The 21,891-nt window shown below is 41.4% G+C and overlaps 1 protein-coding gene and 1 long non-coding RNA gene across 6 annotated transcripts; both read right to left on the bottom strand.

Moving 5' to 3' along the window:
• Nucleotides 1-12,372: 12,372 nt before the first annotated feature.
• LOC119339172 lies at nucleotides 12,373-14,775 on the bottom strand. 2 transcript variants are annotated; one of them, XM_037611319.1, is made up of 3 exons: nucleotides 14,473-14,775; nucleotides 13,792-13,950; nucleotides 12,373-13,061 (listed from the first exon to the last, which is right to left on the bottom strand). In XM_037611319.1, the coding sequence occupies exons 2-3, from the start codon at nucleotides 13,879-13,881 to the stop codon at nucleotides 12,711-12,713; spliced, it is 441 nt and encodes a 146-aa protein (XP_037467216.1). In that variant the 5' UTR covers nucleotides 13,882-13,950; nucleotides 14,473-14,775; the 3' UTR covers nucleotides 12,373-12,710. The 2 variants fall into 2 exon arrangements, with proteins under 2 accessions (XP_037467216.1, XP_037467222.1); XM_037611325.1 differs by having other exon boundaries at nucleotides 12,373-13,058.
• A 1,046-nt stretch (nucleotides 14,776-15,821) lies between these two features.
• LOC119339155 lies at nucleotides 15,822-18,601 on the bottom strand. Of its 4 annotated transcripts, none has more exons than XR_005164160.1 (7): nucleotides 18,168-18,601; nucleotides 17,919-18,057; nucleotides 17,500-17,660; nucleotides 16,893-17,247; nucleotides 16,674-16,769; nucleotides 16,455-16,589; nucleotides 15,822-16,117 (listed from the first exon to the last, which is right to left on the bottom strand). It is a non-coding gene; the product is annotated as an uncharacterized LOC119339155 (long non-coding RNA). The 4 variants fall into 4 exon arrangements; XR_005164159.1 differs by having other exon boundaries at nucleotides 17,506-17,660; XR_005164161.1 differs by lacking the exon at nucleotides 17,500-17,660 and having other exon boundaries at nucleotides 16,455-16,603.
• Nucleotides 18,602-21,891: the final 3,290 nt, after the last annotated feature.

Here is a 21,891-nt window from a genome sequence, read left to right as displayed (position 1 = left end):
AAGAGTTCTCTTTTCGTGTCTTCCCCCATATTTTCTTGTTCTCCCGATCCCAATCTCTCATCCTGTAATAGATCTGTGTATCAGAGTTTATCAATCATGATCCGAAGTGTTACACATATCAAACCTGAGTAAAGTTTACCCCGTATAGAGAGGTTTTGCAGTCTCGTACGAAAGTGCTCTTGTGAATTTGAGCTCACATGCACCCTTTGCTATAGTAAAATCAAAAATATATATTAAAAAGTTCAAAAAAAACTGATTTTTTGTGATAACAAACATTGATGTTTTCTCGCATGCGTGTAAAATTTTATGACAAAATGACATTCATGCAGGTCTCGGCGAAAAAAAACAAAATCAATGCTCGAAAATGCTTTCAAAAACAGTTTTTTTTCTAGCATAATTTTGTCTTTTTCGCCGAAGCCTTCACAAATGTCATTTCATCACGAAAATTGGCACACGTGTGTAACATACATCAATGTTTGTTGCCAAAAAGATTCAGATTTTTTTGAACTTTTAAATATTTTTTTGATTTTACTATAGCAAAGTGTGTATGTGAGCTCGAGCTCACATACTCCATGTCCCAGCACCGCACACAATCTACCAAATACTGCAGGAAGACATTTTTTGGAAGGTAATAAATTTATTTATTACTCATTGTGAGGCATCACATTATATCAAATTAATAGGAAAATATTTTTTGGGAGGAAAACCGGCCCCGGTGAATCAGATAAGACTGGCCTGGGAGTAACGAACATAACGCATGTGTGCCTATATATACGCATCGACATCAACCGTAGCCCAAATCATCCTCTGAGTAGTACGCACTCTCATCTTATCTGACGATCTTGAACCACCTGCGCGCGCACGAATGGCGAACTACTACATGAAGCAGGCCTTCCAGTTCCTGGCGCTTTTCCTGGTTCTTCTCGGATGCTTCGCGTCTCGCGCTCAGAGTAAGTTGCCACTTCTCGAATCGAAAATATGCGCCGCGCAGTGTAGTTTTTCAGGGGCGCTGCGCATTTCCTCTCTGATGAATCATCATCATGGTCGATTTGGTTGTAGACTAACCCGCTAAGCTTGTCGCTAGATACATCATCTACATCGGCATATGCTAAGGTACTTAATCTTGGAAACGTTTTGCAGGTCAAGGGCATGGCCCGGACATATTCTCATGCGAGAGGCAGTTGATGCGGCCATGCGACTTGTGTTACTGCTGCTTGTATGGCAACAATAAGGGAGTGTGCTATGCAACTGATGTGGACTGCAGGCTGGGCTGCCCTCCGCCTAAATTCACCCTCCCATGAACCTGAACATTTTCTTGTAATGTCTCTCATGTAGTACGTCTGTACTTCTATCGCCATACTCTGAAGAATAACTGGGCAGAATCAACTGATGTCAGATGCGTGTGTGCTTATCTGTTTGCACTACTTTTTCCGTTGAAAAAAATTTTGTTCCCAGTTTGCTGAAGCACAAACAGCTAGACCCTAATTTATGTGTGTAGGCGGCCTGATCTTTCACGTCGACTCTTGATCAGCAGTTCTCCTCCCTTGTTCTTCCTAGCAACCTTGGCGATGTGGTGAACAACCCTCCGTCGCTTAAATTTTCATGATGAAGAAAATGAAAAATCACTGATAATGCACACGATCTGACCGCCCTTGACTCGGATGTTTTCTGTATATTTGCATATTTCAAAAACAAATAAATCTCACATTTTTGTGAGATAAACTAATCGTACATAGGAGGCTGCCTCGTTACCAAACTTGTGGATGGTGAAGTTCAAAAAAAAACTTGTGGACGGTGTAATTTCTATTTATTTTGTAGTAAAACTAGCCAGGATGGCATTTCCTAAAAAAAAGACGTACATGTGCAGTACCCCTTGCAGTAATATAGACAACCCCATACATGGATAAGGACTAAACTGAACTTTTATAACAAAAAAAACTATTAAGGCAACAACCAAATTTAACGGTTCGGAAATCCAAATTGGCTCCCGGTAGCACGTGCTCCTGTGCACAAAAATGGTTTTTGAAATGTCTAAAAGGTCCCAACAAATTTTTTATGTATTCATAATCACATCCAAATGCTACATGCAAAGTTTTAAGCAAAAAGGTTAAAACATATTGGCATGTTAAATAAACAAACTGAAACACAAATGTTACCCCAAAATGTCACTTCAAGTTTGTTTTTTTCACCGACGAAACACTACACCTCCATTTTGCATTATTGTCAAACATGATTGCGACACAAACACGGACATCCACTCGGAATATAATACTACCTTTTGTACTATAGCTCCGTTTCAGAACCTTTTAAAAGCATTTTACTACTTTTTCTGAATTGTTGTTCATCTGGGAGCATTTGCTCCCGGGAGCCAAAACGCCGGCGGTTCGACTCGGAATATAATACTAACATATTTAGAAGGAAATGACTCCTAAGTGACATATCTAAGGGGTCACCTTGTACTATATGATCTTTTTCTATGTCATGTTTCCTCCTTTGATGCATACTAGCTAAATACCCGTGCATTGCCACCAAATAACAAGCAAAGTATGTGCGGGTCACTTATTTTATTTTTCAAATGGATAGAGCGCAACATATGTTTAGTTTTTTTTACTACATAGTATAAGCGTGAATATTATTTTCCTCCTTTCTTTTTGGCCATCATGTGCACCGTACCATTTCTCCTTCGCTACCTTCATCATGGACCATCATTGGCCAAACGTGGATAGCCTAATTGTGATATGTGTCCTCTCCTTGCGCCTTTGAAACATGGTTAATGATTGGTTGCACTTGATTGACTTCGAAATTTCGGATTGGCACATCGAGGATTCTGTCAGAGATTGGTGGACTAACATATCCAATTGAGCCGCACCGAGCACTCCAAACCAGTTGCACGTTCCGCCCTCACGGCCACGGCGACAGTCGTGGTCGCCCAAGAAATCCGGGGCCGCCGCCCCGGTACCCCATCTCCGCTGGACGAACCATGCCGTCCAGGGCCGCCGTGAAGCTCCGGCCGGAGTTCCCGCCCCGCCGCCATCAGTCGCGCAAGGAGGATGAGCGGCCTTTGACCGAAGGCGTCCTTCGTAGTGGCGGAGGGGAGCATGATCGAAGGGAAGGGGTGGCATCTGCGCTAGGGTTCCACCCAAGTCACCCCTCCCGGGGGCGATACGGGGGCTGGCTCCCTGTAGGTCGGTCAATAATATATAAGGAAAATCTATTGCCTCCGTTTCAAAAAAAATGTCATGAAAATTCTTCTAAATCAACGCTATGAAGTGATGAAGTAGTTCTTCATAGTCACTGAACAAGACAAACATGTGCAAATAGGCATTCATATTATGCTGTTGTTTCACGAAGACACATGACAAATGTTTGGTCTGGCTGAGTTTTGACTACATCACCATAACTTTGACATTTTTTCCACTTCTGCTTGTCTTGCAAACCCTGATGTATGTTCTCACACACACCAAGAAGGCCCATCGTATTAGCCCCCCGATAACATCATTGGAATCATTAGCATCCCTAAAGAACTAGATGGAAAGTGCGGCTTGCCGCACCCACGCACCCTGATACGTCTCCAACGTATCTATAATTTATGAATCATTCATGCTATATTAACTATGTGTTTTGAATGATTATGGGCTTTATTTTCCACTTTTATATTATTTTTGGGACTAACCTATTAACCGGAGGCCCAGCCCAGATTTGTTGTTTTATGCCTATTTCAGTGTTTCGAGGAAAAGGAATATCAGACGGAGTCAAAGCGGAACGAAATCAACTGGAGAAGTTATTTTTGGAAGGAAAGCCACCCGATGGACTTGGAGTGCACGTCAGGAGATACGGGAGGTGCTCACAAGGGTGGGGGGCGCGCCCTACCCCCCCTGGGCGCGCCCCCTGCCTCGTGGGGCCCCCGTAGCTCCACCGACGTACCCCCTGCACCCATATATACTCACGTACCCTAAAACTTTCAGAACAGAACCTAGATCGGGAGTTCCGCCGCCGCAAGCCTCTGTAGCCACCAAAAACCAATCGGTACCCTGTTCCGGCACCCTGCCGGAGGGGGATCCCATCACCGGAGGCCATCTTCATCATCCCGGCGCTATCCATGATGAGGAGGGGGTAGTTCACCCTCGGGGGCTGAGGGTATGTACCAGTAGCTATGTGTTTGATCTCTCTCTCTCGTGTTCTCTCTCGTGTTCTCTCTCGTGTTCCTCTATGGCACGATCTTGATGTATCCCGAGCTTTGCTATTGTAGTTGGATCTTATGATGTTTCTCCCCCTCTACTCTCTTGTGATGAATTGAGTTTCCCTTTTGAAGTTATCTTATTGGATTGAGTCTTTATGAGAACACTTGATGTATGTCTTACCGTGATTATCTGTGGTGACAATGGGATATCATGCGTCACTTGATGTATGTTTTGGTGACCAACTTACGGGTTCCACCCATGAACCTATGCATAGGGGTTGGCACACGTTCTTGACTCTCCGGTAGTAGTTTTGGGGCACTCTTTGAAGTACTTTTATGTTGGTTGGATGAATCTGAGATTGTGTGACGCATATCGTATAATCATGCCCACGGATACTTGAGGTGACAATGGAGTATCTAGGTGACATTAGGGTTTTGGTTGATTTGTCTTTTAAGGTGTTATTCTAGTATGAACTCTATGATGGATTGAGCGAAAAGAATAGCTTTGTGTTATTTTACTACGAACTCTTGAATAGATAGAACAGAAAGGATAGCTTTGAGGTGGTTTCGTACCCTACCATAATCTCTACATTTGTTCTCCGCTATTAGTGGCTTTGGAGTGACTTTTTGTTGCATGTTGAGGGCTTGTTATATGATCTATCTATGTTATTATTGTTGAGAGAACTTGCACTAGTGAAAGTATGAACCCTAGGCCTTGTTTCCTACCATTGCAATACCGTTTACGCTCACTTTTACCATTTGTTACCTTGCTGTTTTTATTATTTCAGATTACAAAAACCTATATCTACTATCTATTTTGCACTTATATCTTCATCTCTTCGCCGAACTAGTGCACCTATACAATTTACCATTGTATTGGGTGTGTTGGGGACACAAGAGACTCTTTGTTATTTGGTTGCAGGGTTGTTTGAGAGAGGCCATCTTCATCCTACGCCTCCTACGGATTGATAAACCTTAGGTCATCCACTTGAGGGAAATTTGCTACTGTCCTGCAAACCTGTGCACTTGCAAGCCCAACAACGTCTACAAGAAGAAGGTTGTGTAGTAGACATCAAGCTCTTTTCTGGCGCCGTTGCCGGGGAGGCTAGGTAAAGGGTACTCACACTCAGTCACTAAGCTCTTTTCTGGCGAGGTGAGTGCTTGAAGGTATATCTTTAGATCTTGCAATCGAATCTTTTTGTTTCTTGTTTTAGCACTAGTTTAGTTTATAAAGAAAAACTACCAAAAAAATGCAGTTAAGTTTGTCTCATACGCTTCACCTTTTTAATATCTTTCGTGAGTATGATGGAAAGGATAATTGTGCTCAAGTGCTAGAAGAAGAAATCTCTAAATTGTTTGGCACTAAATATTTGAATGATGAGCATGATTGCAATGTTGTTAGTACGAATTCTTTGAATATCCATGATGCTAATGATGATCGCACTAGTTATGATGAAAATGTCTCCTATAAACATGTCAATTTTTGTGGAGTGCATTGGGTTTGTAAGTACACACCAAATAGGGAAGATAGATATTGCAAGAGGCATAAGTACTTAGAAACCAAATTGTTGCAAGAAGAGCTAGATGAATGTGCTAAAAGATTCAATATTTTTCGCGCTCCTTGTGAACTTTGCAATGAACATGGTCATTTGAAGCTCCAATGCTATTTCTTTTATGATCAAGTCGTGTCCAAATATTGTGATAATTTGATTATCCTTGGGCATCATAAAGAGCTTAGCCTTCTTTTGGGTTATGAAGAAATGAAACGTATAACTGAGGGTATTCCAAAATTTAGTCTTGATAAAATTCTTGATTTTGATCTAGAGAAAATTTATATGTATTGTGCGAAGAATTGCATTGAAAATCCTTATATTGCCAATTATCTAAAGAAAAGAAAGCAAATGGAAGATGATGAGAATACTAATGAAAGGGAAAAGGCTTCCCAATCTCCTCCTATTATTTCTTATGATGAATCAGGTAACGAGGAGGAGCTTTCTATTCAGCCAATCTCATCAATAAGGAGCTCAAAGAGGAAGGTTGAACCTACACATAATTTGAAGAAGAAAAAGAAAAGAAGGAGCAACAAAGGTAAAAAGGTATCCCTCCCAAATGATGTTGCTCCTACTACTACTTGTGATGATGATAATTGCTATACTATTGGTGCTATTCATATTTTTAATGATGAGAGTGATTATGCTTATGATATGAAAGGGCTCAAACTTGGGGAAGCTATGTTTGATGAGGATGGAATATTTGAGAATATATTTTATGGAATTAATGTTTGTCCCAAGCTTGGGGATGCTACGTTTAATGAAGTTAATATTTTTAGCATCCCAAGTTTTGATATGCAAAGTTCTTATGATGATAGCATGCCTCTTTATGATGATTATATTAATGAAAGTGAGTTTGGAAGAGTGTCAACTTTAGGAAGTAGTGATCCCACTATTTTGGAGGATGTTGAATCTTATTGTGATGAATATGAAAGTGAATTTGGAAGAGTGTCAACTTTATTTAGTGATTCCACTATCTTGGGAGAGGTTTCAATCGATTATGATGAGAACAAAGTTGCTACTTATGATGATTATTGTGATGAAACTTATGCTATAAAAAGTAGTGAGGATTATATTTACAAATCTTGTCATGATTATGATTACCCTTTTTCTGAACATTACTCTTTAATGTGAAAATAATTTTTAGTGTTCAAGTCTCTCATGATACTCCCACTATTCTGAACGAGAAGAATTTTGCTTATATTAAGAGTAGTAAATTTTCTATGCTTGTAGATCAGGAAAAGATTGCTTTAGGTGCTGGTTATATTGTTGAATTCATTCATGATGCTACTGAAAATTATTATGAGATAGGAACATATGCTTGTAGGAATTGCATTAATGTCAAGTTTCCTCTCTATGTGCTTAAAATTTTGAAGTTATGCTTGTGTTACCTTCCTATGCTAGTTGATTATTGTTCCCATAAGTTGTTTGCTCACAAAATCCCTATGCATAGGAAGTGGGTTAGGCTTAAATGTGCTAGTCATATGCTTCATGATGCTCTTTTTATGTTTCAATTCTTATCTTTTATGTGAGCATCATTGCCATCATCATGCCTAGCTAGAAAGGCATTAAAGAAAAGCGCTTGTTGGGAGACAACTCAATATTTATCCTTACTGTTTTTGTGTGTCCACATGATTATGCTACCGTATTAATCATGTGTTATAGCTTTTGTTTCAATAAAGTGCCAAGTAGAACCTTTGGGAAGACTTGGGTGAAGTTTATATGATCTTGCTGTGAAAAACAGAAACTTTAGCGCTCACGAGAATAGCTTCCATTTTTTATTGGAGAGTGATTTTAGGTTGATTCTTTTTGCAGATGATTAATAGACAAATTTCTCAGGTCCAGAAATGTATTTCATAATTTTTGGGGTTCCAGAAGTATACGTTTGATACATATTACTACAAACTGTTCTGTTTTTGACAGATTCTGTTTTCTATGTGTTGTTTGCTTATTTTGATGAATCTATGGCTAGTATTAAGTGGTATGAACCATAGAGAAGTTAGAATACAATAGATATTACACCAATATGAATTTATAATGAGTTCATTACAGTACCTAAGTGGTGGTTTTATTTTCTTATACTAACGGAGCTTACGAGTTTTGTTTTGAGTTTTGTGTGGTTGAAGTTTTCAAGTTTTGGGTAAAGATTCGATGGACTATAGAATAAGAAGTGGGAATAGCCTAAGCTTGGGGATGCCCAAGTCACCCCAAGGTAACGTTCAAGGACAACCAAGCAACTAAGCTTGGGGATGCCCCGGAAGGCATCCCCTCTTTCGTCTTCGTTCATCGGTAACTTTACTTGGAGCTATATTTTTATTCGCCACATGATATGTGTTTTGCTTGGAGCGTCATTTTCTTTTATTAGTTTTTCCTTTTTGTTAGTTAGAATAATGTTTTGCATCTTTAGTTTCAATAAAAAAGTCAAGGATAGCCTTTGCCATGCTTATTTTGCTAGTATGCATGTTGCTGTTTGAAAACAAAAAGTTTACCGTTGTTGCAAAAATTCCCTAGAAAAGTCAGAGCATGGTCTAACGTTGAATCTTTTTGAATATTAAGCTCAGATAAATTTATTAAAGTGGGAATTTTAGTTCATAATTTTTTGGATCAGGGAAGTATTGATACTCTTGCATTCTTTACAGACTGTACTGTTTTGGCAGATTGCTGTTATGTTTGCGTTGTTTGCATATGTTTGCTTGTTTAATGATTCTATTTGAGGATAGGAGTATTAAATATGCAGAGACATTTAGTATTCAATGTTGAATAATAATGTTAGTGATTTGTTACAGTAGAAGATGATAAGGTTTGCATTGGTTTATACTAACCTATCTCACGAGTTCTTGTTGAGTTTGTTGTGAATGAAGCTTTTGATAAAAAGAGAAACCGTGACATGAAAGGAATTAAGGAGACACAAAATTTCAAGCTTGGGGATTCCCAAGGCACCCCAAGATAATATTTCAAGAAGTCTCAAGCATCTAAGCTTGGGGATGCCCCGGTAGGCATCCCACCTTTCTTCTTCAACAATCATCGGTTAGTATCGGTTGAGCCTAAATTTTTGCTTCTTCACATGAGTTGTGCTATCCTTGCAGTGTCATTTTATTTTGATTTTCTTGTTGCTTGAATACAATACCAAGATCTGAAATTCTTTTATGAGAGAGATTCCTTACATAGTTGCATAATTATTTAGCTACTCATTGATCTTCACTTCTGTCTTTTTGAGTAGTTTGTCGTTTACTCGTGTGCTTCGCTTATATCCTATGAGTAAATGGTTGAATGAGTTGAATGTCATAAATCTGAATTTATATATGTTTCATTTGCTTATCCCATGGGGAGTAATGACTTCACATCTAAGAAGTAGAGGTTGTAAATTTATTGACGGTTAGCAAGCATTGTATTAGTCATTTGAACAATTCATGAAAGAATATTGAAGGAAGAGAGATTTCACATATAAATATATTATCATAGACATCTTTTATAATTGTGAGCACTCATTAAGTATGACATGCTAAAGAGTTGATGTTTGACAAGAAAGACAACGTAATGGGTTATGTTTTCTCGCATCTCAGTTAAAGTATATTGTCATGGATCATTAAAACATGTTGAGCTTGCCTTTCTCCCCTTGCTAGCCTAAATATCTGTACTAAGCGGGAATACTGCTTGTGCATCCAATACCCTTGAACCAAGTTTTTGCCATGAGTGTCCACCATACCTACCTATATGCGGTATTTACCTGCCGTTCCAAGTAAATTTGCATGTGTCAAACTCTAAACCTTTAAATTATAATCTGTTTTGTATGCCTGAATTGCTCATGTAGCAACTAAGGGTTGTCAGTGTCTTCCATGCTAGGTGGGTTATTCTCAAGAGGAGTGAACTCCGCTCCTCATTCACGAGAAAGTGGCGGTAACTGGGATGCCCAGTCCCATGATCAAAAGATCAAAATCAAATCAAAATAATTAAACAAAACTCCCCCAGGATTGTTGTTAGTTGGAGGCACTCGTTGTTTCGAGCAAGCCATGGATTGATGCTTGTTGGTGGTTGGGGGAGTAAAAACTTTTACCATTCTGTTTGGGAACCGCCTATAATGTATGTAGTATGGAAGATATTGAGAACTCTTGGTTGTTATGTTGACATTGAGATCATACCTCTCAAAATTATTTATCTCTATTTTAAAACTGAGCTCTGGCACCTCTGCAAATCCCTGCTTCCCTCTGCGAAGGGCCTATCTTTTACTTTATGCAAGAGTCAAGGTGATCTTCACCTTTCCCTTTTTCATTTTATCCTTTGGCAAGCACTTCATGGTGGGGTGATCCTGATATATATATCCAATTGGATGTACGTTAGCATGAACTATTATTGTTGACATCACCCAAAGGGGAATACGTTTGGAGGCAACATTATAAGCCCCAATCTTTCTCTGTGTCTGATTAAAACTTCATAACCACAAGTATTGCGTGAGTGTTAGCAATTGTAGAAGACTATATGATAGTTGAGTATGTGGAGTTTGCTATTCCTGAAAATAAGATGAATTGCAATTGTTTTGATGACTAAGAATGAAGTTTGCTAGTTTTCAAGAAAGTTTATGGTCTATGCTTTGACATGTGAATTGCTTGTTACTAGTTCGTGAAAAGTTTTATGAGATGAACTACTGTTATGACATATAATGATGCTAGTAAAGGTGATTGAAATTATCATTGATCAAACTTGTGCACCTCTAGCATTCACACTTCATAAATTCTTTCTTTTATCATTTACCTACTCGAGGACGAGTAGGAATTAAGCTTGGGGATGCTACGTCTCCAATGTATCTATAATTTATGAAGCATTCATGCTATATTAACTATGTGTTTTGAATGATTATGGGCTTTATTTTTCACTTTTATATTATTTTTGGGACTAACCTATTAACTGGAGGCCCAGACTGGATTTGTTGTTTTATGCCTATTTCGGTGTTTCGAGGAAAAGGAATATCAGACGGAGTCAAAACGAAACGAAATCAACTGGAGAAGTTATTTTTGGAAGGAAAGTCACCCGATGGACTTGGAGTGCACGTCAGGAGATATGGGAGGTGCTCACGAGGGTGGGGGGCGCGCCCTACCCCCCTGGGCGCGCCCCCCTGCCTCGTGGGGCCCCCGTAGCTCCACCGACGTACCCCCTGCACCCATATATATTCACGTACCCTAAAACTTCCAGAACAGAACCTAAATCGGGAGTTCTGCCACCGCAAGCCTCTGTAGCCACCAACAACCAATCGGGACCCTGTTCCGGCACCCTGCCGGAGGGGGGTCCCATCACCGGAGGCCATCTTCATCATCCCGGCGCTATCCATGACGAGGAGGGGGTAGTTCACCCTCGGGGCTGAGGGTATGTACCAGTAGCTATGTGTTTGATCTCTCTCTCTCTCTCTCGTGTTCTCTCTCGTGTTCCTCTATGGCACGATCTTGATGTATCCCGAGCTTTGCTATTGTAGTTGGATCTTATGATGTTTCTCCCCCTCTACTCTCTTGTGATGAATTGAGTTTCCCTTTTGAAGTTATCTTATTGGATTGAGTCTTTATGAGAACACTTGATGTATGTCTTGCCGTGATTATCTGTGGTGACAATGGGATATCATGCGTCACTTGATGTATGTTTTGGTGACCAACTTGCGGGTTCCACCCATGAACCTATGCATAGGGGTTGGCACACGTTCTTGACTCTCCGATAGTAGCTTTGGGGCACTCTTTGAAGTACTTTTATGTTGGTTGGATAAATCTGAGATTGTGTGACGCATATCATATAATCATGCCCACGGATACTTGAGGTGACAATGGAGTATCTAGGTGACATTAGGGTTTTGGTTGATTTGTGTCTTAAGGTGTTATTCTAGTATGAACTCTATGATGGATTGAGCGAAAAGAATAGTTTTATGTTATTTTACTACGAACTCTTGAATAGATAGAACAAAAAGGATAGCTTTGAGGTGGTTTCGTACCCTACCATAATCTCTACGTTTGTTCTCCGCTATTAGTGGCTTTGGAGTGACTTTTTGTTGCATGTTGAGGGCTTGTTATATGATCTATCTATGTTATTATTGTTGAGAGAACTTGCACTAGTAAAAGTATGAACCCTAGGCCTTGTTTCCTACCATTGCAATATCGTTTACGCTCACTTTTACCACTTGTTACCTTGCTGTTTTTATTATTTCATATTACAAAAACCTATATATACTATCTATTTTACACTTGTATCTTCATCTCTTCGCCGAACTAGTGCACCTATACAATTTACCATTATATTTGGTGTGTTGGGGACACAAGAGACTCTTTGTTATTTGGTTGCAGGGTTGTTTGAGAGAGATCATCTTCATCCTACGCCTCCTACGGATTGATAAACCTTAAGTCATCCACTTGAGGAAAATTTGCTACTGTCTTATAAACTTGTGTACTTGCAGGCCCAACAACATCTACAAGAAGAAGGTTGTGTAGTAAACATCACACCCCTGCTGGGTGCGGTCACATACAACCTAACATAGTAGGACGTGCTTCAAATTCAATAAGTTGACATGTCAAGGAACCAAGAATGTCTTCATAGATACATAATTGTGTCCAACACATGGCATCCATCCAGACTGGACCAAAAGGTGGTGCAATCATTTACACCAAAGGCTTAGCAACATAACATTTTGATTCCAAAAGTAAACCAACACGATGAGTCATCACAAATTAAATATGGTAGTTCAGTAATTATAGACAAAGGGATCCATAAGGCCTGTGCAATATAAATTGCCTAAGTAGCTGCCATGTAACCTAATATTTGATAGCTTTGTCAGGTCGTCCCGTTGCTCAGCTCTTTCTTGACATTGATATATGAACCTATCACAATTATACAATTTAACCAATGAAATCATAGGAAGCATTTGCATAATAGTATGAGTCTGATGATAATTATAAGCCGTTATAATGAAAGAACCATCGCCTACTACTATGCCATGTCAGTGTGTTACTCTAGAAAGTGAAAAGTCCATGTCCATGTTGATCTGCAGCGTCCAGGTCGTTCAGCACGTCCTCCGTCTTAGGTGACAGACTTGAATTTGGCGAGCCACCTCCCAACAACTTCCCCGTCTCTCCCTCCTTGGCGCGGCCTATCATCCGCATCGTGTAAACGGCTTCCAGATCTTGCATATTGTCCATCATGGCATCAACATAGTCTTTAAACCTCCACAGCCGGGCGACCTCCTTTGTGGCGAGTTCACCAAGCATGTTCACGATTTGTTTCCCCATGGTGCTAGCATATGCCTTGATGCATCCTGGTTGGAGACCCTTTAGCTGAGCGATCAAACAACACCGTACGGCCTGCTAAAAAACAACATCGCTTGGTTATTACTGGTCATATAATGTTCCTATCAACTGAAGCAGACTAAACATGAGTTAACATTAGGAAAGGTTATGAACAGTGTGAAAGCCGGTGCCCCCGAGTCTCCTTGTAGACGAAGACCCATATATCCCTTCTAGCTGCCTTGACAAATTGACACATATATCCCTTTTGTATTTGCCTTCTATTAAACGAACATGATCTTGCACACATCCACATGGGTCTAATTGGCATTTGCTCAATGGTTGGATTGAGAAACTCCAGAAGATACATCTTAGTATATGTAACAGAGAAGTGTTGCAGTGAGGGAGACTGAAGTTATATGGTGCGGTTAAGCAAAGCACATTAAGGCATATGACAAAGTGTAAATTAATTCAAACCATTCTTTTTCCAGGAGTGGTGAATGTGATGTTCATTTGACAGACATAAAACTTAAGGGCAGGTACTCTTGAACAAACCAGCTGCTTTATCCAAAGGAGAGTCGCATATTTCATTCTTAGAAAAGAGTAGATGCACATCATCATATGCTGGTGAGTATTTATATTGCAGAAATTATAATTAGAGGCATCTATGTTCATGTCCCAAACCAAAAACATGTGCCTTTGAAAATCCTAGGATCTGTTCAGGGTAATATGACTTAAGAAAATATACAATACATGTAAAAGTATCCTGAAGAGAGAGAGAGATGAGGAGAAGGGAGACGGATCAACAAACCTGGATGAACGGGGCTTGGGTTGAGCGGAGGCGGGGCATGAGGTTGAATCGCCCATAGGGGAGGGAGCAGCAAATGGGTCGTGCATTCATAGGCTAAATCTTATCTTGCCATTCTTACTAATTAGTAGCCAAAACATTACATCTCCAATTTTAGTAAGGCTGGCAGAGAAAAGAAACATACACAGACAAACTATTAGAGGGAGCCTTTAAAAAAACATTAGAGGGAGTAGTCTGTACCAACACATGCTAACTTAATTGATTTTCAAATATATTAAATAAATCGATATTGCCGGTAATCAGGATACATTGACTCTTCAGAAAGACAAGAATGTAGCACTTGCAAAGTATGTACTTGTAAGAACTGAGTGACATTTATAGTAACAGATAATGATCGTTGTCTTAAAGCAAAAAATGACTATAGAGGTGTAGTTCTAAAAAGGGAGCACTTGCAAAGCATGTACATACATTGATAGTAGTATATAATGATTGTTGTCACAGATAATGGGCATGAACAGCCGAGTCACCAAAGCAACAGATTACCAGCAGGTACAAACAACTTAAACCTGAACTTTTATACTTAAACCAGTGGATAAAGAAAAGGCAAGTTGCTCCAACAAACAATTCATTCCGAAACTACATGGATGCCAACATACAAAACAGAGAATGGTAGAAGAGAATCACCTGCAACAAAGGCAGTCCAAAGAAGCAGCAAGCCTTAACAACGGCACCAAACAATAGTGACAAGAATTTTCCCCAGCAACGGTTCTAGAAAGCACGGACAAATCCTAACAACGCCCCTGTGCATCTCAAAAGAACAAACCTAAATAAGCAACAACACCACACATGACCAACAATAACTTAGGGGCTGTTTGGTTCTAAGCCTAGCATTGCCAAACTTTGCCACATATTTTTGCCAAGCTTGCCTAAGGTTAGTTCACCAAAATGAAAGCCACAAGTTGGCAAGCCTAAGGGAATCTTGCCACATTTTGTATGTGTATGCCATGTGGGGTCCAAGTGTGGCTTGCCGAAGGTGTGGCTTGACCCAAACACTCACCTAAGTTAGTCAAACTTGCCTAGCTTTAGGTGTGGCAACATTTGGCAAAGTTAGTCACAAACCAAACAGCCCCTTAGATGCCAAAACCATACCAAGAACCATACATTGGAACATAAAAAATCATAGCCTAATGATCATACACGGACTACCTCTTATTGGATTTTCATGACTCAAGGCTTGAATCGAAATCCACAATTTATTTCACCATCATGACACATCATAACCAGCAAACAGAAGGGCCGCTAAAATATCATATACATACGCAGGCCACATGTTTCTTGACAGAGCAACGGCCAAACAGATTGAATCCACAACCATCTACTCATACGACAAGGAATAATCACACAGAACATCTAAAACCATACATGAACTAATGATCGGGAAGACATGACAGGATCTAAAAAAAATATTTGGTTTCCACCATTGAGTTGATAGAATTAGAGCAAATCATGGTATAATGTTTTTGGAAACATTTCAAAGCAATAAAAAAGAACAGATGCAAGCTCTGTTCCACTCGGTGCATATAACCAGGACAATAAGCCGATCCTTGATTTGTGAAGAGAAGGAAAAAATCATCCGCCGCTAGAACAACAATTCATCCAAAGCAGAACAAAAAAAATCAAAACTCTTATGTACCACTATGCTTAAAAGAACTGACAAACAATACCATATATGTGCCAATTTGATAGAAAAGGAAGAGAACAAATTCATGTTTATCAAAAAAGCAGAAGCTAATTGATAAAAAAAACATGCCTAAAGCATAGCAGTAATGTCAAGTATCAACATGCGATAGCAGCTCTATTACATTACAAAGTAGAGCGAATAAAAGGAGGGGGTTCAGAAGCAATAGTTGTCATGTAACAGTAAGAACATTGCACACAACTAATATTCCAATACATAAATCAAGACTACTGTTTGCTAGAGTAAGTAAAGAAAATAATTAACATGTTTGTTGGTTTAAAAGTTCACACAAATATGCATAAACCATGTATCCAGTCATTTGTTGTTCACCCTCATACAATTAAGATTCCAGCCGGGTGCGGCAAGCCGCACTTCCTAACTCACAATTGACTGAGCAAAAGGCCAGATATGTGTAGCAGTTTATAAAATACAAAGTAAAGAGAACACAACAATTAGCAGATTTTAATAACAAATGGAGCCTGCAATGATCATCGCTGAGCACGACTTGAACAATTCCATTGGTGTTTGAGCATCAGACCATGTAAAATCTGAGGCCAGACTAACTTTCCTTACAATGAATCCTCGTCGTACCTGCATGAATCATATACAATAGGAATTTTAAAAAGTCGACCCCCATCAAACCGGATTATATGATTTGACGTATGAAAATATCAGACAGAGGACCATTGTGTTCAGATAATTCCAGTTATATACCATCACCACTTAACAAAATAGCATAAAAGGGTGAAGCTATCAGGGTGCTTGGACTTTCTATAACATGTATCTGAAGCTAACCATGCTTACCAGTGAGAGCATCCTAAAGATTTTTGTAATAACACGAAGGACAGAAAAACCACATAGATGCACAAACCCTGGTTGACCAGATCAAAAAAAGCAGAGGAGAATCGATTAACGGTTCAGAACATACCCTGTTGACTGGTGTTGCCGTGGATCGGAAAGCTCATGCGCCTGTCGCTGGTGTAGCAAGCAAGAGCTCCCTACGCGCGCTTGGGATAATAGTCACTATGTTCATATATGTAGATACTGAACCCAAATGAGAACACTGCATGTAATAAGCTTAAAAGAGTTATTGTTGGCCAGCCACCCTTGTATCCATGAAGAATGCATAACAAGTCCAATTACTTACTGGAGAACATGTGAAGCCATGAACAGTTCGGGCTCACAACCACACACATGTGGTCGCCTAATCTGGAATGTATGTATGAAATCGCCTTCAACAAACCTGTCAATCATGGATGCAAGGAAACACAACAGTTCAAAATGTATCGATAATAATTATCGACGCCACATTTACATTTTAAAACCAGAAGAGCAAACATAACAACAACAATGTTCATCAACTAACCATTAAGTCTCTTCCCGTCTAGTGACAGATTCATCAGCGGCCTAAACAATGATGGATTTGTATAGCTGCTTCCTGAATTCATCAGCTAGCTTTCATTTAAGATTTTCATTAGGTATAGGTTTCCCTGAGAGGACGCATGCTCTATGTACCACAGAGCAAAATAAGCAACTCCCATCTCCTGGGATGCCTGGCAAATCAAGGTAAAACAGTCACAGGCAGTAGCCTAATGCCTTTCTGACATATCCACAAATATAACTTCTTCACTTGTACTTGAGGCTCCACGTCATCTCTTTTTTTTCTTTTGTTGCACACCATCATTTTCCTTTTGTTGCACACCATCCTTTTCCTTTTGTTGCTGCCAATGAAAAGTATAGTAATTAGTTTGTAAATGAACAATACAACATATCATGTACCGTCACTATACGATGGAAAATCAAGACATAAATTTTCTGAACAGTCACTATACAATGGCAAATCAAGGCATAAATTTTCAGCACTAAAAAAAGTACTAAAACAAATTTAATATATTCTATTTTTACCAGCTCCCTATAAGATCTTTTGGTTCATAAAAGGTAGGAGATTCAGAGAAAGTGAAAAGAATGATCACCCATACTTAAGCCCTTGGCATGAACAGGTTAGCTGAAGAAGAGATATATGTTGACTACATCACCATTGGTGAGCTCAAACATGATAGAAAAGTGACTTGATCAAGAAAAGTAGTGCACATATTGTCCTCCACCAATTGAGCAGCAAGCTATGAAAAGAGTTCTGGAAACCATGTGAATCCATACAACCAGTTAGCTACGATTGATTGCTGTAGCTTCTCTTAAATTCAACAATATCTGATTTTCAGAACAATATCTAATTTCAGAACTGCTATATCTAAAGGTCAAACCATGGCATACATATTCAGAGAAAGAAGATAAGTTCAGTTTGGTTTGTACTGCAGGCTCACATATCAGTTAAGTTTGGTTTGTATTGCAGGCGGTCAGAACAACAAACTAATCGAGGAACAAGATAAGGGACCTGTTAGCTGATGGCCTGATGTGCTGCAGGCGGCCGGAATCGAGCGTTCTTGGTCAGTGGAGCAGGGAGCTTGGTCCAGGCGGCGACGGCGCTCCATGACCATAGGTGCTGTTGGTGGTGGCCCTTCCATGGCTTCGCCCTGGTCATGGTCATGGAGATGGGAATGGGTCAGAGAGGGAGGGAGAAGAGACGGGGAGGGGTCAGAGAGAGACAGAGACAGCGAGATAGGAGAAGAGGAGGGATTCGTACCCACAGATCCATGGCTGCGTGGTCGCCTCCTCCTGCCTGATGCCCACGGGCTAGGGTTCGGGATCCATGGCTCCTCCTCCACCGTTGCGGCTGCGTGGTCGTGGAGGAGGACGGCGTCGTGGATCTGGCCGCCGGGGATATGGGTGAGGAAGCAGGCTCCATGGAGAGGCGGGGGGCGGCGCGATGGGGAGAGGCGGGAGGAGCGCCGTAGTCCACGACGGTGAGCCGCGCTCCTCCTGCTGAGCAGCGAGAGGGCGGGGAGAAGGGGAGGGCGCGAGGGAGCGGGGACGAGCGGGGGCAACAACGCGGGTGGGGAGGAGAGGAAGGAGCCGCCTAGGCGTGCGGGGCCACGCGGTGGCGTGTTGGGGAAGGAAGAACGCGGGCGCAGGAGCCGCCGCCGCGAGGCAGCTGTGTGGGAGGGAGGGAGGGAGGCGGCTGCAGGAGCGAGCGAGGGAGGAGGCGGCTAGGTCTCCGTCAAAGGAGCGGGCCCCTTTTATACCCCCACTATGCGAAATGAGCGAAATGCCCTGGTGGGGGTACGGTATTTACATTCTGTTGCAATTGAAATTTTATCCGACGGCTCACAGCGATTTGGTAAATATCCGACGCTTCATGTGAGCCGAGCCCGAGATCCGACGGCCTGAATCGCATCAAGAAACCGATCTGACGGCCGAAAATCCAAAGCGCTGAGGAGGCTTCATTTTTGTCTCAGACTACAATGGGAAGCATTGTCTAGATATACTGTATATACGAGTAACAGCGAATTGAGAACAGGGGTGGTGAGACGTTCCCTTCAAAGTGGCAGGAAGAGATATAACACATAAAATATACTGTATAGGTTAACGACAGATGTCTAATTCAAACTTGGTAAGGCAGAATATGTTCAAAAGTAGTACATCATACACTGCACGGTTTTATGTTGCCTTGAAAATTATGCTCCCTGTAAGAAAAGTGGAATGCCCTACTGGAAATAACTCAATTTATTTGATACACAAGACACTAAGTTGATTTTGCCAAGTGTCTACGCCCCCCGTGTAAAATCAAATATACTATGTACTCCCTCCGTTTGTTTTTATAAGACGTTTCAAACAGAATGATTCTATTGTGTGTATTTCAATCTTCTTGGTTGTTTGTGCATTTCCTCAATTGCTTTCACACCTACTAAAGAGATTATTTGTGCGGTCTTCAGTCGCTAGATAAATCTCCTCAACTGAGGAAAATAAGAGATATAAAATCAAAACTCTGCACGACCATATTGTGTACACTGAGGTTTACAGAATTACAGTTTGTCCTTTCTTTTCCAGCAAGACCAGTACGGCATGGATTACATCACGGTAACTTCTTTCATTTCCAGCTTTCAGTGTGTGCTGCCTGCTTGCAGCAGAAGTCCTGCATCTATAGTGCATACAAAACATCCACTATTGTTGTTGACCTTGCAGAATGTTTACATGTTGGTTGTCGTGCTTTACCGGTCATTAACTTTCAATAAAATGTTCAAGTCCATAAGCATGTATTTATGCCAGTTTTCTGTTGATTGCAAGATTAGCAGCGACCGGATGACTTTGCTGTGCAAACACCTCATGTTTCTCGTGGCATGGTGATTGGCATGTGCCAGTTAGAAACGAATGCAAAGACATGACAAAGAGCTCGCCCACAAGTAGAAATTAAGTTGAGAAAAATGCAAATATCAGATGTATAACTAAAAATAAGTATATTTTTATATAATCCAAAAAATCAAGCGGAAAGAATGCAAAGCAACTCTTTACCTGTTGTTCCACTGAAGATTAGCAAGCTACCTGTTGGGTTTCGTCAGATAAACAGAAAGGAAAAGGAGAGAAGAAAACGCATGTAGCGATGAGAAAGAAGGACTGGAGCGTGGAGGGCTGACAGCATGCAGTGTTGGAAATATGCCCTAAAGGCAATAATAAATTAGTTATTATTATTATATTTCCTTGTTCATGATAATCGTTTATTATCCATGCTATAATTGTATTGATAGGAAACTCAGATACATGTGTGGGTACATAGACGACACCATGTCCCTAGTAAGCCTCTAGTTGACTAGCTCGATGATCAATAGATGGTTACGGTTTCCTGACCATGGACATTGGATGTTGTTGATAACGGGATCACATCATTAGGAGAATGATGTGATGGACAAGACCCAATCCTAAGCCTAGTACAAAGATCGTAGTTCGTATGCTAAAGCTTTTCTAATGTCAAGTATCATTTCCTTAGACCATGAGATTGTGCAACTCCCGGATACCGTAGGAATGCTTTGGATGCACCAAACGTCACAAAGTAACTGGGTGGCTATAAAGGTGCACTACGGGTATCTCCAAAAGTGTCTGTTGGGTTGGCACGAATTGAGACTGAGATTTGTCACTCCGTGTAACGGAGAGGTATCTCTGGGCCCACTCGGTAGGACATCATCATAATGTGCACAATGTGACCAAGGGGTTGATCACGGGATGATGTGTTACGGAACGAGTAAAGAGACTTACCGGTAACGAGATTGAACAAGGTATCGGGATACCGATGATCAAATCTCGGGCAAGTACAATACCGCTAGACAAAGGGAATTGAATACGGGATTGATTGAATCCTCGACATCGTGGTTCATCCGATGAGATCATCGTGGAACATGTGGGAGCCAACAAGGGTATCCAGATCCCGCTGGTTATTGACCGGAGAACGTCTCGGTCATGTTTGCATGGTTCCCGAACCCGTAGGGTCTACACACTTAAGGTTCGATGACGCTAGGGTTATAAAGGAAGTTTGTATGTGGTTACCGAATGTTGTTCGGAGTCCCGGATGAGATCCCGGACGTCACGAGGAGTTCCGAAATGGTCCGGAGGTAAAGATTTATATATGGGAAGTCCTGTTTTGGTCACCGGAAAAGTTTCGGGTTTTATCGGTAACATACCGGGACCACCGGGAGGGTCCCGGGGGTCCACCAAGTGGGGCCACCATCCCCGGAGGGCTGCATGGGCCAAGTGTGGGAGGGGACCAGCCCCAGGTGGGCTGGTGCGCCCCCCCCCCCACAAGGGCCCAAGGCGCCTAGGGTTTGGGGAGGGGGCGAACCCACCTAACTTGGGGGGCAAGTTTCCCCTCTCCCTCCCTTGGCCGCCCCCCAGATGGGATCTTGGGCTGGCCGCCGCCCCTAGGGTGGAACCCTAGGTGGGGGCGCAGCCCCCCCCCCCTCCTCTCCCCTATATATAGTGGAGGCAAAGGGGCAGCCCAACAGACGAATTTCTTCTCATGTTGGCGCAGCCCTACCTCTCTTTCTCCTCCTCTCCCGCGGTGCTTGGCGAAGCCCTGCAGGATTGCTACGCTCCTCCACCACCACCACGCCGTTGTGCTGCTGCTGGATGGAGTCTTCCCCAACCTCTCCCTCTCTCCTTGCTGGATCAAGGCATGGGAGACGTCACCGGGCTGTACGTGTGTTAAACGCGGAGGTGCCGTCCGTTCAGCACTAGGATCTCCGGTGATTTGGATCACGACGAGTACGACTCCTTCAACCCTGTTCTCTTGAACGCTTCCGCTTAGCAATCTACAAGGGTATGTAGATGCACTTTCCTTCCCCTCGTTGCTGGTTTCTCCATAGATAGATCTTGCTGACACGTAGGGAAATTTTGAATTTCTGCTACGTTCCCCAACAGTGGCATCATGAGCTAGGTCTATTGCGTAGATTCTTTGCACGAGTAGAACACAAAGTAGTTGT

Source organism: Triticum dicoccoides, chromosome 1B, assembly GCF_002162155.2.
Source record: "Triticum dicoccoides isolate Atlit2015 ecotype Zavitan chromosome 1B, WEW_v2.0, whole genome shotgun sequence".
NCBI lineage: Eukaryota > Viridiplantae > Streptophyta > Magnoliopsida > Poales > Poaceae > Triticum > Triticum dicoccoides.
This window is presented reverse-complemented; position numbering and strand designations above follow the sequence as displayed.